The 19,284-nt window shown below is 30.2% G+C and overlaps 2 protein-coding genes, 2 long non-coding RNA genes and 2 pseudogenes across 6 annotated transcripts in view; 4 read left to right on the top strand and 2 right to left on the bottom strand.

Moving 5' to 3' along the window:
* LOC112744879 (heat shock cognate 70 kDa protein 2-like) overlaps positions 1–19,284 on the top strand; it is a 200,987-nt gene that overhangs the window by 53,684 nt on the left and 128,019 nt on the right. The gene's annotated exons all lie outside the window — the stretch shown is intronic.
* Positions 682–3,952, top strand: LOC114925170 (heat shock cognate 70 kDa protein-like; annotated as a pseudogene).
* LOC112743455 (heat shock cognate 70 kDa protein-like) lies at positions 4,908–6,939 on the top strand. The gene is made up of 2 exons (XM_072234714.1): positions 4,908–5,128; positions 5,279–6,939. Exons 1-2 carry the CDS (start codon positions 4,909–4,911, stop codon positions 6,937–6,939), a joined length of 1,881 nt encoding a protein of 626 aa, XP_072090815.1. The 5' UTR covers position 4,908.
* Positions 8,515–10,492, top strand: LOC112743454 (heat shock cognate 70 kDa protein-like; annotated as a pseudogene).
* LOC140184370 (uncharacterized) lies at positions 12,310–15,561 on the bottom strand. Its single transcript, XR_011880828.1, has 3 exons — positions 15,412–15,561; positions 13,700–13,810; positions 12,310–12,596 (listed from the first exon to the last, which is right to left on the bottom strand). It is a non-coding gene; the product is annotated as an uncharacterized lncRNA (long non-coding RNA).
* Positions 17,457–18,914, bottom strand: LOC140184007 (uncharacterized). The gene is made up of 2 exons (XR_011880658.1): positions 18,779–18,914; positions 17,457–17,746 (listed from the first exon to the last, which is right to left on the bottom strand). It is a non-coding gene; the product is annotated as an uncharacterized lncRNA (long non-coding RNA).

Here is a 19,284-nt window from a genome sequence, read left to right as displayed (position 1 = left end):
TTTTCCCAATTAATCAAATGGACCTTACTACCAGCTCTGCTGTTGTCCCACACAAAATTTTTGTAGACTTGATCAACTTTATTACATATACTCAGTGATAATCTCATTGTTTGCATGAGATAAAAAGAGATAGTTGCTAATGCTACCAAAGTAACCATACAAAAGAGAAGTTTTGTGTTTTTTTAAGTGCTAAGCTGAGATGTCATTCTATTAACAATGAACTGAAAATCTTCTTTTTTTTTTTTAATGTTCATGCAGTAAAAAAATTCTCAAATATTTATCTAAATTAAACGTCAGCTTCATTTCTAAAGCTCTACTCAATTCTAATTTCTAACTTTCTCTACTCAATATTCTAACTCCTTCACCAATGCAAACATTTTAGGATTTAAAAGTCAGAAGTACTCCATTTTTGATATATTTTGTCGGAATAAATTGTTATTTGTACTATATATATATATATATAAAAGGAAACGAGATTTTTTTTGTTAAGATTTAATTAGTATATATCCTAAGAGTATTAATACAATCTTTTAATTATTTATTTTGATAAATAAACAATAAATACATTAAAAATTAAATTTTATATATATATTTTTTTATATAAAAACAGTATACCGTATACGTGAGCTAAACCGTTCTATTTATTTCTTTTGCGGTTACCTTTTTCTCTAGTCCCGGTCTCATGGAGAAACTTGCTTAGGAAGGCGAAGCAGCAAACCAGGCCTCGTTTTCTTCTTCGTTGTTTTTGGTTCTGAACTTCGATATTTGTTGATTTCTTGCTTCCACTCATCTAGCCTTTTGAGTTCTAAGGTATGTGTAACTTTCCACAACAATGGTATACTCTATACTTTTGTCTTCTGATCATCACAAATGAAAGTTAGCAAATGATGCTTGTTCTTGACACGTTATAATCTCGCTGTCACTTAAATTTCCACTTGCTTCAGTTTGTGATCAGACATGCAGATTAAGTAGAAAGGAGCATGATGAGTTTCCTTCTCATGTACTACTATCCAATAATCCAAAATCGTTCATTTTCAAAGCAAGTTTGAAACTTTGCTGCTGTTATCCACAAATACTTGGTGTGCCATGCTCAAGCACTCAAGATTTTTTCAACTGAAATGCAACAAAAAAAAAATTGCTAAAAAAAGATGAAGAGTGTTTTATGCTGTCACTCTCAAGTCTTAAGCTGTTAGGGCTAGGTTAAAATGTTAGATGCTTTAAGCTTTTAGATGTCACTCTCAATTTGTTAAGAGTTTTAGCATTTTTCATAAATGAACATTCAAATTTAACATTAATTTACATATTATCTAATCAATTTCTAAATAACTTAGTGCAGGTCAATGCTTAATTGTTTTGTTAATGGGTAATCTTAAGAGTAATTGTAAAGCTTTAAAGTTATAAACTTTTACATCAATGTATAAGTTTGGTTAGTACACAATGCAAGTATAATCATAGTCATAAAATACATACTACAGAGTAAAGAGTTTACTTAGCATAAGAAGAAACAGGAAATAATGTAGTAAGATTCATCATGTAGTTCCTTTTATCTTCCATACAGATTATGGGAACCAACAATTAAGCTTGACCATTGATATTATTAATTCATTTTATGGTTTCAAGGAACATAAATAAACCCTTTTGTTAGTATATCGTTCTTCCTCTCTCTATATACATACACACACTCAGAAGCTATTCATATTCATATTTCATTTATACACTGCTTTTGATAAAGGGAATTGAAGAATGGCAAAAAAACATAAGGGTCGTGCAATAGGAATCGATCTAGGAACTACATACTCGTGTGTTGCAGCATGGGAAGAGCAAAATGGTCGTGCAGAGATTATTGTGAATGATCAAGGCAACAGAACAACACCTTCTTTCGTTGCCTTCACTGATTCTCACAGGTTCATTGGTGATGCTGCTAAAAATCAAGCTGCTGCAAACCCGTCTAACACCATCTTTGGTAACATGTTTGATTTGATTTCTTCTTAATAATGTTAATCTGATTCAAAGTGTTTTTTAGTTAGTTAGTTACTACATTCATCTAACTATAGTACATTAGTTTGATTTGTTATAGAAAATATGAAAATATCACAAGACATTTTGCTATTTTCTAGATGCTAAAAGGTTGATTGGCAGAAAATACAAAGATCCCACAATTCAGAATGATCTTCACTTATGGCCATTCAAGGTTGTATCTGGTGTTGATGACAAACCAATGATCATGGTGAACTACAAAGGCAAGGAAAAGTGCCTTGCTGCTGAAGAAATCTCATCTATGATTCTCACAAAGATGAAGGAGATTGCAGAGGCCTATATGGAGTCTTCTGTGTACAATGCAGTGATTACAGTCCCTGCCTATTTCAATGACTCACAGCGAAAAGCCACCAAAGATGCCGGCATCATTGCCGGCCTTAATGTCATCAGAATCATCAACGAACCAACAGCTGCGGCTCTTGCATATGGCCTTCAAAAGAGAGCCCACTGTTCCGGAAAGCGCAATGTTTTCATATTTGATCTTGGTGGTGGTACCTTTGATGTGTCTCTAGTCACAATTAAAGGTGATAACATTGAAGTTAAGGCCACTGCTGGAGACACTCATCTCGGAGGGGAAGATTTCGACAACAGAATGGTGAGTCACTTGGTACAACAGTTCAAAAGAAAGAACAGAGTTGACATTACTGGGAATCCCAGAGCACTGAGGAGGTTGAGAAACGAATGCGAGAAAGCAAAAAGGACACTTTCACATACTAATGAGACTACAATTGAGATAGATGCTTTGTTTCAAGGCATTGAGTTTCATTTTTCAGTAACTCGTGCAAGGTTTGAGGAACTCAACTGGGACTTGTTTGAGAAGTGCATGGAGATCGCTCAGAAGTGTCTTTATGATGCTAAGATGGAAAAAAGAGAGATACATGATGTGGTCCTTGTTGGTGGATCTTCTAGAATCCCAAAAGTGCAGAGTTTATTACAGAACTTCTTTGAAGGGAAGGATCTTTGCAAGAGTATCAACCCGGATGAAGCCGTCGCTTTTGGCGCCACTGTCCAAGCTGCATTGTTGAGTAAAGACTACAGCATTGTCCCAACCTTGGTTCTGGTGGATGTAACTCCTCTGTCTCTTGGTATAAAACTAGAAGGAGATTTGATGAGTGTTGTGATTCCTAGGAATACCATCATTCCTGCAAAAAAAAAAGTGCTATATATGGTACAGCTGAAGATTATCAATCCGCTGTTCCAATAAATGTGTATGAAGGTGAAAGGACAAAAGCCAGTGACAATAATTTGCTGGGCATGTTTTTGCTTTCGGGCCTTCCTCGTGTTTTTAGAGGCCATCCTTTCAATGTTTACTTTGAACTGGATTTTGATGGTATCTTGAAGGTCCGTGCTGAGGATGAAACAACAGGTAGCAAGAATGGAATCACCATTACTAATGAGAAAGGAAGACTCTCAAGTGCTGAAATTAAGAGAATGATTGAGGAAGCTGCATCGTTCAGAGAAGAGGATAAGAAGTTCAAGAAGATTGTTAAAGCAAAGAATGATTTGGATGAATATATTTACTGGATGGAGAAAGCTATGAAGGATTTTGATGTAAGCTCTAAGGTTTCGGCTTCCGAAAAGCAGAGAATTATGGCTGCATTAAGAGAGGGAGAAAGATTGCTTCAGAGTGAGCATCAAACTGAGGCTTCTGTGTTTGAAAACTATCTTAATAACTTGCACAACATTTGTCAACCAATATGTCAACAAGGTCCATGGATACAGTGATGATGAAACTTGGATTATTATTACTAAGACAATTTAGGGAAATTTCAGCATGCTCTTTTTATTTTGTTTTGCTTCTGTTTTGTGTTGCCTCCTTAACACTTAACAGTAAAAAGGAGGGCTCTAGTGTTTTAGTTAATAGTTTAAGAATTAAGGCATGATATTGACTAATGAATATGAATGAAAATAGTGCTATCCTATTGTGCACCTCACCAAAACCTCCTTATTTTGCAGCTAATAGATTCCAATTTATCATGTTTAAATTCCAATATAAATAAGGATCACCAACATATATAGACATATACAGTGCTGTGCTCTTGTGTTGCATGGAAGCGTGGAACCAATCCTTCATGCGTTGCTTTCACCAAAGCTCATAGGTATTATTGGTGATTCTGATAAAAACCAGGCTGCAGCTAACCCAACTAACAACACTTACTTCATCTAATTCTCTTGTTAATCTTAATTAATTTGATTTGATTTTGTCAGTTATTTATGTTGAACAGTGGTAGTTAGTTACTGCACTCACCTAGCTATATCAACTTATTCTATAGTATTTTATATTAACGGTTCTGATTTAAAATTTATAATCTAAAATTTAAAATTCGAATTTAAAATTTAGAGTTCAACAGAAGTCCTACATTCTTGATCTATATATATATATAAAAGGAGATGGGATATTTTTATTATCTTCTTCGTTGTTTTTGGTTCTGAACTTTGATATTTGTTGGTTTCTTGCTTGACTCATCTATCTACCCTTTTGAGTTCTAAGGTATGTGTAACTGTGTCCACAACAATGTTATACTCTATACTTATTTTTTCAGTTTGTGATCAGACATGCAGATTAAGAGTTTTATGCTGTCACTCTCAAGTCTTAAGCTGTTAGGGCTAGGCTAGAATTTTAGATGCTTTAAGCTTTTAGATGTCACTCTCAATTTGCTATGATTTTTAGCATTTTTCATAAATGAGCATTCAAGTTTAACATTAATTTACATATTAAATCTATATTATTAATTTATTTTATGGTTTCAAGGAATATAAATAAACCCTTTTATTAGTATATATTTCTATTTCTCTCTATATGTACACACTCAGAAGCTATTCATAATCTTATTTCATTTATGCACTGCTTTTGACAGAGAGAATTGAAGAATGGCAAAAAAACAAAAGGGTCGTGCAATAGGAATCGATCTAGGAACTACATACTCGTGTGTTGCAGCATGGGAAAAGCAAAATGGTCGTGCAGAGATTATTGTGAATGATCAAGGCAACAGAACTACACCTTCTTTCGTTGCCTTCACTGATTCTCACAGGTTCATTGGTGATGCTGCTAAAAATCAAGCTGCTGCCAACCCCTCTAACACCATCTTTGGTAACATGTTTGATTTCTTTTCAGTGTCGTTAATAATGTTAATCTGATTCAAAGTGTTAGTTAGTTACTACATTTATCTAACTATAGAACATTGGTTTGGTTGGTTATAGAAAATATGAAAATATCACAGGAAATTTTACTATTTTGTAGATGCTAAAAGGTTGATTGGCAGAAAATACAAAGATCCCACAATTGAGAATGATCTTAAGTTATGGCCATTCAAGGTTGTATCTGGTGTTGATGACAAACCAATGATTATGGTGAACTACAAAGGCAAGGAAAAGTGTCTTGCTGCTGAAGAAATCTCATCTATGATTCTCACAAAGATGAAGGAGATTGCAGAGGCCTATATGGACTCTTCTGTGAACAATGCAGTGATTACAGTCCCTGCCTATTTCAATGACTCGCAGCGAAAAGCCACCAAAGATGCCGGCATCATTGCCGGCCTTAATGTCATCAGAATCATCAACGAACCAACAGCTGCGGCTCTTGCATATGGCCTTCAAAAGAGAGGCAACTGTTCCGGAAAGCGCAATGTTTTCATATTTGATCTTGGTGGTGGTACCTTTGATGTGTCTCTAGTCACAATTGAAGGTGATAACATTGAAGTTAAGGCCACTACCGGAGACACTCATCTCGGAGGGGAAGATTTTGATAACAGAATGGTGAGTCACTTGGTACAAGAGTTCAAAAGAAAGAACGGAGTTGACATTACTGGGACTCCCAGAGCACTGAGGAGGTTGAGAAATGAATGCGAGAAAGCGAAAAGGATACTGTCACATACTAATGAGACTACAATTGAGATAGATGCTTTGTTTCAAGGCGTTGATTTTCGGTTTTCTTTAACTCGTGCTTGCTTTGAGGAACTCAACAGGGACTTGTTTGAGAAGTGCATGGAGATTGCTCAGAAGTGTCTTGATGATGCTAAGATGAAGAAAAGCAAGATACATGATGTGGTCCTTGTTGGTGGATCTTCAAGAATCCCAAAAGTGCAGAGTTTATTACACAACTTCTTTGAAGGGAAGGAGCTTTGCAAGAGTATCAACCCGGATGAAGCCGTCGCTTTTGGCGCCGCTGTCCAAGCTGCATTGTTGAGTGAAGACTACAGCTTTGTCCCACCCTTGGTTCTGGTGGATGTAACTCCTCTGTCTCTTGGTATAAAAGTAAAAGGAGATTTGATGAGTGTTGTAATTCCTAGGAATACCATCATTCCTGCAAAAAGAAGTGCTGTGTATTTTACACCTAAAGATTATATATCCACTGTTACAATAAATGTGTATGAAGGTGAAAGGACAAAAGCCAGTGACAATAATTTGCTGGGTACGTTTCCGCTTTCGGGCCTTCCTCTTGTTTTTAAAGGCCATCCTTTCAATGTTTACTTTGAACTGGATTTTGATGGTATCTTGAAGGTTCGTGCTGAGGATAAAACAACTGGTAGCAAGAATGGAATTACGATTACTAATGAGAAAGGAAGACTCTCAAATGCTGAAATTAATAGAATGGTTAAGGAAGCTGCATTGTTCAAGGAAGAGGATAAGAAGTTCAAGATGATGGTAAAAGCAAAGAATGCTTTGGACGATTATATTTACAAAATGGAGAAAGCTATGGAGGATTCTGATGTAAGTTCTAAGGTTTCGCCTTCCAAAAAGCAGAGAATCATGGCTGCATTCAGTGAGGGAAAAGCTTTGATTCAGAATGAGCATGAAACTGAAGCTTGTGTGTTTGAGAACTATCTTAGAAGATTACAGAACATTTGTCGACCAATACTGATCAACAAGGTTAATACTTGCTTCAAAATGTTCGGGATATAAAGTGTTTAAGTATTTTTCCAGACTTATTAGTTTATATTTTTAAAATATTTAATTTAATTTGATATATTTTGATTTTGTTTATTTAGTTACCAAAGTTTGGCTTTATATTTGTGGACTTAGAGTTTTTTAATTTTATTTTAACTTAATAAAAAATTATAAATACCTCTTAAATTATTTTAGTTTGGTTTTATGTTCCTAGTAATCTTAGTGGGAAAGTAATTAGTTGAAGTTGCTTGTTTTTGGTTGAAAAGTGGTAGTTAATTACTACATTCACCTAACTATATCAGCTTATAACTTTGGAGAGCTAAAATATCTATATAAAGAAAGCTATATCAGCTTAACCTATAGTATTGTATTATCAATTTATCATAGTTTAGTTCGTTTGTTGATGAGATCAAATGAATTTTTTATATTATATCTCCTTCTTTCAAAGGTGATCGTTTAGAATGCAGATATTTTTGTTAGTAACACCACATCTAACTCAAAATCTTGAAGTGTTAAGTTAATAAGTCTCTTATCTTATAAATTTCTCACTCTTCCTTGCTTTCATGAGTGTGAAACTAATTTTATACGCTCCTCACACTTACAACATTAACAGTTAAGAGGTTAACCGGTAGGAAATATAGGGACCCCATTCTTAAGAATGATCTCATGTTGTGGCCATTTAAGGTCATATCTGGTGTTAATGACAAACCAATGATTGTTGTTAGAATGTTGTGATTACTGTGCCTGCTTATTTCAAGACAGCAGAATATATCACAGTCTATGATAACCAATGCTCTGTAGATGAACAAGTTTACGAGGGTGAGAGGATGAATGCCAGTGATAACAACTTTCTGGTATTCCTCCTGCTCCTCGAGGCCATCCTATTATGGTATGCTTTGATATAGATTCTAATGGCATCCTCTGTGTATCTGCTAAGGAAAATATCACTGGCAATGAGAACCAGATTACCATCAAGCGAATGAGAAATACAAGGCTGAAGATATGAAGTTTCTTGAAAAGGCATTAGCTATAAATGCTTTGGATGATTATTAATGAATTAAATCTAACATTGCTTTAGTTAAGGTCCTTATGAATATTTATTAATGGTGAAAGTTAAACACTACATGATAATTTAGTTAAACTTGTCAAATCATGTAAGGATAAAGACAACTGCATGCAAGTTTTCACTATTTATGAAATATACTTATTACTGTTACCGGGATGCATGGTTACAAAGGTAGAAGAAAATCAAGTTTCGATGACATTGATATCTGAGAGAGACAAAGAGAAGAGAGTAAATGCAGAGATTTTTCTTTGCTTTATTCAAGGTCATAGTAGTATCAGTGATGATTCGCATGACTGATAGCCATATAGTGTTTGGTTAACTACTGGGGAACGAACAATTAAGCTTCACCCTTGAATCTTGATACTAGTATAATACATTAATAATTCATTTATGGTTTCAAGGAACATAAATAAAATTTTATTAGTATATCTTTCTATTTATCTGTGTGTACATATATACGCATTCAGAAGCTATTCATGTTCATATTTCATTTATACACTGCTTTTCTCAAAGAGAATTGAAGTATGGCAACAAAACATAAGGGTCATGCGATAGGAATCGATCTTGGAACTACATACTCGTGTGTTGCTGCATGGGAAGAACAAAATGGTCGTGCAGAGATTATTGTGAATGATCAAGGCAACAGAACTACACCTTCTTTTGTTGCCTTCACTGATTCTCAAAGGTTGATTGGTGATGCTGCTAAAAATCAAGCCGCAGCCAACCCCTCTAACACCATCTTTGGTAACATGTTTGATTTCATCTTAGTCTCATTAATAATGTTAATTTGATTCAAACTGATTGTTAGTTAGTTAGTTAGTTACCACATTCATCTAACTATAGTACACTAGTTTGGTTCATTATTATTTCTCCTACACAAAGAAAATATGAAACTAAAACAAGATTACTCTTTTGTAGATGCTAAAAGGTTGATTGGCAGAAAATACAAAGATCCTGCAATTTACAATGATCTTAAGTTATGGCCATTCAAGGTTGTATCTGGTGTTGATGACAAACCCATGATTATGGTGAACTACAAAGGCAGGGAAAAGTGTCTTGCTGCTGAAGAAATCTCATCTATGATCCTCACAAAGATGAAGGAGATTGCAGAGGCCTATTTGGAGTCTTCTGTGGACAATGCAGTGATTACAGTCCCTGCCTATTTCAATGACTCGCAGCGAAAAGCCACCAAAGATGCCGGCATCATTGCCGGCCTTAATGTCATCAGAATCATCAACGAACCAACAGCCGCGGCTCTTGCATATGGCCTTCAAAAGAGAGCCAAATGTTCCGGAAAGCGCAATGTTTTCATAGTTGATCTTGGTGGTGGTACCTTTGATGTGTCTCTAGTCACAATTGAAGGTGATAACATTGAAGTTAAGGCCACTGCCGGAGACACTCATCTGGGAGGGGAAGATTTCCATAACAGAATGATGAGTCACTTGGTACAAGAGTTCAAAAGAAAGATCAGAATGGACATTACTCGGGATCCCAGATCAATGAGGAGGTTGAGAAACGAATGTGAGAAAGCGAAAAGGATACTTTCACATGCTAATGAGACTACTATTGAGATAGATGCTTTGTTTCAAGGCATTGACTTTCGTTTCTCTATAACTCGTGCAAGGTTTGAAGAACTCAACAGGGACTTGTTTGAGAAGTGCATGGAGATTTCTCAGAAGTGCCTTGATGATGCTAACATGGCCAAAAGTGATGTACATGATGTGGTCCTTGTTGGTGGATCTTCAAGGATTCCCAAAGTGCAGAGATTATTGCAGAAATTGTGAGGGGAAGGAGCTCTGTAAGAGTATCAACCCGGATGAAGCAGTTGCTTATGGTGCTGCAGTTCAAGCTGCTTTGTTGAGTGAAAGTTATAGCATTGTACCAAACTTGGTTCTGGTGGATGTCACTCCTCTGTCTCTTGGTATATCAACACAAGGAGATTTGATGAGTGTTGTAATTCCTCGGAATACCGTCATTCCAGCAAGTATAAGTGCTGTATATCTAACAACTAAAGATGATCAATCATCTGCTTCAATTATGGTGTATGAGGGTGAAAGGACAAAAGCCAGTGAAAATAACTTGCTTGGTAAGTTTAAGCTTTTGGGGCTTCCACTTGTTCCTCAAGATCATCCTATCAATGTTAAGTTTAAACTGGACCTTAATGGTATCTTAAAAGTTTGTGCTGAGGATGAAACAACTGGTAGGAAGAATGGAATCACCATTACTAATGAAAAAGGAAGACTCTCAAGTGCTGAAATTAAGAGAATGATTGAGGAAGCTGTGTTGTTCAAGGAAGAGGATATGAAGTTCAAGAAGATGGTGGAAGCAAAGAATACTTTGGATGAATATATTTACTGCATGGAGAAAGCTATGAAGGATTTAGATTTCAGCTCTAAGGTAATTATGGCTGCATTAAGAGAGGGAAAAAGATTGCTTCAGAGTGAGCATGAAACTGAGGCTTCTGTGTTTAAGAACTATCTTAAAAAGTTGCAGAATATTTGACAACCAATATGATCAACAAGGTCCATGGATACAACCATGAAGAAACTGATGATTTGGATTATTATTATTATTATTATTATTAGTAGTAAGAATGTTTAGGGAAATTTCCGCTTTACATGCATCATTTCAGCTTGCTCTTTTAAATTTTGTTATGCTTTCTGTTTAAGGATCAATAATATGATATTGACTAATGAATATGAATAGTACTATCCTATTGTGCATTTGACCAAAACTTTTATTATTCTCATTTTGTAGTTCATAGATTTGTATTTTATGATGATTAATCCGCTTGATGTGTCCTAGTACAGATAATAAATAATATTAATAAATAATATTAATATAAAAAAATTGTGTATTAATAAGTACGTTAAATTATACAGTTAGTTCCTACACTTTCAGTGAAATTGTAAATTGATTCCTACACTTTAAAAGTTTGTAATTGAGTCTCTAAAGAGAATTAAAATTTGTAATTTAGTCCTTGTCGTTCAAAAAGTGTTGATTTAACATAATACTATTAAAATGGAGAATATGCTGAGAATATTTTGTTAAATCAGACACTTTTTGAACGGTGGGGACTAAATTATAAATTTTAATTTTTTTAAAGACCCAATTATAAATTTTTAAAGTGTAAGGATTAATTTACAATTTCACTAAAAGTGTAGGGACTAACTATGTAATTTAACCTAATAAGTAATAACCAAAGGAGATATGTATGTGTATGTTTTGATTCCTCAAAATACTATATAACTATGTTGAAAACTCAGTTTCGGTCAACTTCAACTAAAATTAATGGTTGAGAGTCGTTAAATTAGTTGACTAATTTGACTGAATTTTTGTCTATCAATTCTCAATTATCAACTTCACGTGAAGTTAACTGCACCTGAGTTTTCACCTATAATTATACCTACAAAGATTGCCAGGAGGATCAAACTTTTGAGTTTGAGAAAGTGTGCACATAATATAAGAAATAAGATCGACCTAAATAACACGAAATATTTTTAGATGATGATTATTGCTGCATATAATTTAGTATTATCAAGTTAGTAATAATAGTAGTTTCAACTTAAATGTAAAAAAGCAGAGAAAACTTTATATTACACACTGTAAATACAAATTACTTTGATATAGTCTACACCTAACCAACTAATCGTATAATAAAGGTGTTATTTAACTTATTATCATCCTATCATACGTACATTAATTGGAGAACCTGTATATACATAATTTTTTGCCAGTCGGTACTAACTAACAAACTTTATCCAATTGTTCTCAATATATACGGTTTAACTTACCTGGTTAAATTTTTTTTTTTTTTATCAAATAACTCATTATGCAATTTATCCGTTCTATTTCATTTTTTTTTTCACTTGGTTCCTTTTATTTGTCAGCTCTTAATTATATTCTAGGCTAATAAAATGGAAAGATATATAGAGACATGTAATAATTAAAAAAGATTGACTTCATTTTTTTTATTGGCTCAATTTTTTCAATATGGAAGGCATGTGCGTGTCTTCTCCAGATACGGAGTCATGGAATACAGATTTTTTATTAATGTCAGATCCTAAAACTCGGAGAGAGTGCAAGTTCATTGAATTTCAAATTTGACTCCACAAATAGGAGGGTCCGATTTGGAGTTGGTGAAATTTTGAATTTTTAAAAGGTGGTAATCGAAACCTCCGTGTTGCTAGTAGTGTGTAAATTTTTTATGAAATTGTTATGAAATCGCAGGGTCCGATTTCCATTCCACCCTGACATCACACTAATACGAAGCCCCCCTCCTTCCCATAACCGAGTACAACACCAGCTTGACTTCCATATACAAATTAAAAAGCCTCTTTTATTTCTATTAACATAAGTTTTGTTCCATTCCTCTTATTTCAATATTTTATTTTAAAAAGGTTTACACACAAACCACATATATAAAATGTTCATAAATTATTAATCTTGTTTAGTAGCTATGCTAGGAGGAGGTCTCTTGCAAATTGAAATAACAATTAACAAGCATAGCAGAATTTTCTTTTGCAACCTACTGGCCTGGAGTCCCCAGCAGCTTAACTCCTCCTATTCCACCAGAACCTTCTACTTCATTACCATGTGATTTTTTCTGCAAATTAATTAAATACGAAACGAACTTTTTAGTTCTTAAAAATTATTTAAGGTACTAATATTTAGCAAATAAACAACGTACATAATAACCACCACTAAAAATAATATTTTTAGTGACAATTTATTTTTCTTTAGCGACAATAAAAATAATAATTACGGCTCTTTTCATTTAATAAAAAAATAATTAGTTACTAGGTTAAACGCAATACAGAAATATATTATTTTATGCATTTCATTGTATTTTTGTAGTAAAAAAAAAGAGAAAGTCTACAGATTTTGTGATTTTTAGTTATTAATTAGTCATTAATAATGTTTTTAATTATGTGAGATTGCATCTAATGGTGTAAAATCATTCAATTTTCTTTTGATGGTTAAGTATTGGCCAGAATTTAACAAAAATGCTGGCCTTCTAGCACTCTTCAAAAAAAAAAAGAACGTATATAAATATTACGATATTAGTCTAATTGTATTTAAAAAATAAATAAATAAAAGTTTATTACCTGATTGAGATTTATTTATTATATATCATTATATCTAATTGATACTATCCCAAACTAGGTTTATATTATTTTTTTATTTTTTTACCAAAAATAAAGAGACTCGAACCCGTAACCAATAAATAAGTATGAAGAGACTATGTGTTTGTTTGGGCGTCATTATTTTGATAAAAAAAAAATCTTTTTTCAATGAAAAAGGATTTTTTTTTTTTTTAGCGTGTTTGGCAAATTTCGAGTAGTAAAAGTAAAAGCACTAGAAAAATTAGAAAAACATCTTTTTTGATAAGTTGTAATTTACATCTTTTTTTAAAATATCTTTTTTTCTTAAAAAAATATGTTTTTTATGTAATAAATAAACAAAAAAGTACTTTTATATTGTTATATCCAAACATAATTGATAGATAAAAAGATTTTTTTGCATGAGATACCCAAACATAAAATTACTTTTACTTTTCCATAAGATCTTTTAAAAAAATATATTTTCTTAAAAGCTCACCCAAACAAGCTCTATGTCATTTAAGTTATAGCTCATTTTTGACAATTAGATTTATATTATTATTATTTTGAGAGATTGTTGATTAAAATTTTAGAAGTGTAACAGTACCTGTAGTTTCTATAATCTCAGGTGGTTTATCGCAACAACATATACAGCGGGCGACGGGGATAGGTATACAGCACCGTGTGGGGCACTCGAGTTCCATAGTGCCTATTGATCCTGCATTTCTTTCCCATTTTTCACCATATATATATATATATTATACACAATTGAAGAGCCGCTTTTTAATTTGAATATGAAAGTAAAAGTGATGTTGGACTTGCATATGAGAAATATAGATACTTCACAGTCACGTGATATTAGTGGAATAGAACTCAGACCATGCGAGTTCTCTATCATTAAACAGACCGTCCGAATTGCGTTTAATATTCCATTTCATAAAAAAATTGACAAAAGAAAATTTAATTCAGCTGAATAATTTATTAACAGCAAGAGTATTGGTGGGTTTGGCTTTTCTCTAATTTTATTTGATAAAAAAAAAAACAGTTTTCATTGAAAACAGTTTTTATATATTACTCATATAAATTTTACAAGATAAATAAGAATTAGAAAAAGAAAAAAACAATTTTCAATAACCTTGACTAGAATAGAACAAAAAAAACTATTATTTTAACCCATCAATATTCGAAGGTTAATAAATTTATCTGTGAAAAAATAAATCTAATTCTTACAGTATACCTATGAAAGATAAATTTAATGGACAAAATTTTTAATCTGCGGATCCAATTTGCATATTCACATCTAATAATAAATAAATAATATATATTTTATTTATATTTTTCAATTAATAAAATTATTATTCATATATGTCGTATTAATTTATTTTGTTATTTTAAAAAAAATTAATTTATTAATATTTTAAGAGTAAATATATTTAAGAAAAGTGAAAAATATTAAAATAAAAAAATATTTTATTGACTTTTTTTAATAGAAATTAGGGATGAACGTGAATCGGATCAGATATGGCTAAAATCTCGATCCGTTCTACACTAAAATCATCGAATCCGATATCCGTGATTTTTAAGTTTAGATCCGATTCAATTTGCACATTTGTAAATCGGATCGGATATCAGATATATTCACAAAACATATAAATATTTTAAAAAACTTATTTTTACTAGAAAATATCAATAAAATCTCTTTTTTTCACTCTTTAAATATGTTTATTCTTATAATGTTATTAAACATGATTTTCTTAAATAATAAAAATAAAATAATACAATATATATATATATATATATATATATATATATATATATATATATACATGATAATTATTAGTTGAAACAAAATATAAAAATAATATTTACTTATTTATTTATTTTTGCAAATCCGCATATATGCGGAAGCCTATATGAAACCCGCAATCCGATACTATTAGTGTGTGAATTAGATCCGATCTCGGATCGGATCGATATTCATAATTTTTTAATTAGATTCGGATAAACACTACGGATGTACAAATCCGATCATATCCATAAACACCCCTAAAAGAAATAAGTATTTTAATATATTTTTTATTTTACAAATATATTTAATCGATATCCGATTCAAACTGTAAATGTGTGAATTGGATCGAATTCAAATTTAAAAAGTATAAATATAAAATCTGATACAATGAATTTAGTACAGATTGATCAATATTTTCAATATACCTTTATTCATTATTAAAAATATTTTTTTATTATAAATTAATATTGACATTAGTGAGATAAAGAACCCTTAATGAGAAAGCTTTAGCAATGATTCAAATTGATTACCTTTCATAGGAAAGCCTCTTGCAGCTGTCGTCTTGGATGGAATCAGAACAATCATGGCTAAGAGCCCTAAAATCACTAATGCATACTTTGAAGCCATTTTTTTATAGAGAGCTATAATTTGATGATAGAAGATGATGAGTTATCAAAAGACTATAAAAATGCTTTATATAGGAGATTGATAAGAATACAGTGGAGAAATGATAAAAATTAATTAATAATAAATTAATATAGATTTTGTTTGAAATATAATTATTTATATTACTTGTTTTATTAGTTTAAACTATTAGAATTTTAAATTTTTATTAGTAAATTATTATTATATATACATCTTAAGTTTCTAAAATATTATTGTATAAAAATATGAAAATTTTCTATTATAATAGAAAAATTAACAAAATAATATCTAAAAATTTATTTTACTGATAAAAATACTCTAAAAAAATATGAATAATAAACAAATCTATGAAATATTTAAAAACGTAAAAAAAAATTATATTTTTAATAAAGTCAACTGACAATTTAATAAAAGTTTGGATGAGGATTGACCATAACGCAAGAAAACAAAAAAAATCTTACCATATTTAAAAAGAGGATTGACTACAAAATATATCCATATATAGAAAAGAAATTTATAATTTATTAACTTACCATAATAATAATAATAATAATAATTGTCAAGATATATTTGTTAAAGATGTATTGATTAGTATCATTTTTTTAAGTATTTTTATAGTTGTAAAAACTGGATGAATGGATTGTTTAAGGTCAAAATGAAAACGGGATTGAATGGATTGTTTAAGGTAAAAAATTAGTAAGAATCGGTCAGAATCGACATAATCAAACCACTCAAAAACAAATTTTAAAATTGATAAATATGTGATTTGAACCTAAATTTTTCTTGTACTGCAATTTCCTTTTGTCATTAAATTATGTTATTTTATATTATTTTATATCTTTATTATTAATTATATAGTAAAATCGCACAATAATTTTTTTTAAATATTATTTTTATTTTATACTCATTTATATTTAAATTAATTATAAATATTATTAAACATGTATAAATAAAAAATATCAAATATTTTTATTAATTATAATATAAATATTTTTTACGATTATATGATATTTATTAATATTATTTTTTAATAAATATATATAATATATAACTATATAATAAATATAAAAATATTTTAATATAAAAATAAAATTAAAAAATTTTTATTATTAAAAGATATCAGAATTTTATATACTTATTTAATAATAACCGGATTATAATTTGTTGATTATAATTTATTGAAACTTGATTGTTTTTAAAATATTAGTGAAGATATGTATTTTAATTTTTAATTTTAAGTTTTTTATTATTTTTTATTTTTTATTTATATAAGATCGATTCTACCAATTAAACCAGTGATTCATCGTTTAAATCAATAAATTAGTAAATTAATATTCTGACCGGTTCGATCACCAATTCGATTTCTGACAACTATAAATATTTTATAGATTTCAAATTTTTTATATATACATTTATTAGCAAATTCTTAAAAGTAATTATTGCATTGTTAGAGTATTTATAAAGGATGTCTAAGTAAGAACATTTTAATAATTTTGTTTTTTTAGGTTTCTAACAAGTTAATAATATATTAGAAAAGTTAAAATTTTCTTCATGGATATCTTTAAGGTGTTCGTGGTCGGAAAATAAAAATAAATATAATTAAATAGATTAAGTCTATATCAAGCAAAGGAAAAAAGAATTGAATCAAGGGATTTTTTATTTAAATAAAATAAATTCTTTATTTAGTAATTTAGATCAAAATGCAAAAATTTATCAATTTGTGTATTTAATTGTATTTTCGCTGGCAAAAATTGCGGGAAAAAAACAGTTTTAATTGAAAATCGTTTTTACATATATATATTTTTTTTTTTAACTAAGGATAGAAAACTCGAACCCGCAGCCTCTTAATTGAGTATAGAGAGACTATGTCATTTGAGCTATAATTCATTGGCAATCGTTTTTACATATTATTCATATAAATTTTATAATAAATATATATATATATATATATATAGAGAGAGAGAGAGAGAATTAAAAAAAGGCAGGCTTCCTCTTCTCTTATTTCTAACAATATATATAATTTTTATTATTTTCCTCTATCTCATAAATTGTTATTATTGTTCAGTAGCTCATTAGCTATGCTAGGAGGCGGAGGATGTTTCTTGCAAAAACAAATATAGCAGAATTTCGCTATGCAGCATCGATAGCAACCTTTTGGAATCTCCTGCTTAACTCCTCCTATCTCACCAGAACCTTCATCATTTGATTTTGATATTTCTGCTGCAAATTAATTAAATACACAATGAGCTTGTGAGTTCTCTTAAACATTATTAAGGTACTAATATTTAGCAAAAATAAATAATATATTGTATTTATATTTTTCAATTATTAATTATTATTCATATATATTGTATTAATTTATTTTGTTATTTTAGAAGTAAATATGTTTAAAAGAGTAAAAAAATATTAAAGTGAAAAAAGTATTTTATTGACTTTTCTTTTTATAGAAATTAGGGGTGAATGCAGATCGGATATGACCAAAATCTCAATTCGATCCGCACTAAAGTTATCGGATCGGATCCAATATTCGCGATTTTTAAACTTGGATCCGATCCAATCCGTATATTTGCGGATCAAATCTCAGATATATCTAAAAAATATATAAATATTTTAAAAAGCTTATATTTTTATTAAAAAATATCAATAAAATCTTTTTTCTTCTCTCTTTTAAATAATAAAAATAAAATAATACAATATATATGATAATTATTAGTTAAAATAAAATATAAAAAATATTTACTTATTTATTTATTTATTTTTACAGATTTGCGGGTATGCAACTCGGATATGCGGATATCTGCATGAATTCCGTAATCCGATTCTATTAGTGTATAAATCGGATCCGATCCGATACCTTTACGGATCGGATCAATATCCGTAATTTCGAATCGTATTCGGATAAATACCCCGATCCAATCCATAAACAACCCTTAATAGAAATAAGTTTTTTATTATATTTTTTTTTGCATATATATTCGATATCCGATCCGAAATGCAAATGTGTGAATTGGGTCAAATTCAAGCATAAAAAGTGCGAATATGAGATTCAATACAATAAATTTAATGCGAATTGATCGAGATTTTGATCATATCCAATATATGAACACCTTTATCAATTACTAAAACTATTTTTTTATTATAAATTAACATTGACATTAGTGAGATAAAAGAATCCTTAATGAAAAAGCTTTATCAATGATTCAAAGATTGTAAGAGTAAAGAAAAAAATAAATGCCAATGCAAATTGATTACCTTTCATAGCAAAGTCTCTTGCAGCTGTCATCTTTGATGGAACCAGAACAATCATGGCTAAGAGTCCTAAAATTACTAATGCATACTTTGAAGCCATTTTTTATAGAGAGCTATAATCTGATGATAGAAGATTATGAGTTATCAAAGGACCATAAGGATATTTTATATAGGAGAATGAGAAGAATACAATGGAGAAATGATAAAAATTAACTAATAGCAAATTAATATAGATTTTGTTTGAGATATAATCATAAATCAACTTTGTTGTTTTTTTTCTATTAGTTGAAATTTTTAGAATTTTAATTTTTTATTGATGGATTATTATATATACATTTTAAGTTTCTAAAATATATATATTATTATATAAAAATATGAAAATTTTCTATTATAAATAATAAAAAAATTAACAAATATTTTGCTGATAAAAATAATCTAAATAAATATGAATAATAAACAATTTTATGAAATATTTGAAAACGTTAAAAAAAAAGAAACTATGTATTTTT

This window comes from Arachis hypogaea, chromosome 4, assembly GCF_003086295.3.
Source record: "Arachis hypogaea cultivar Tifrunner chromosome 4, arahy.Tifrunner.gnm2.J5K5, whole genome shotgun sequence".
Lineage (NCBI taxonomy): Eukaryota > Viridiplantae > Streptophyta > Magnoliopsida > Fabales > Fabaceae > Arachis > Arachis hypogaea.
Note: the sequence above shows the minus strand (reverse complement) of the source record. Positions and strands in the feature narration are given on the sequence as shown.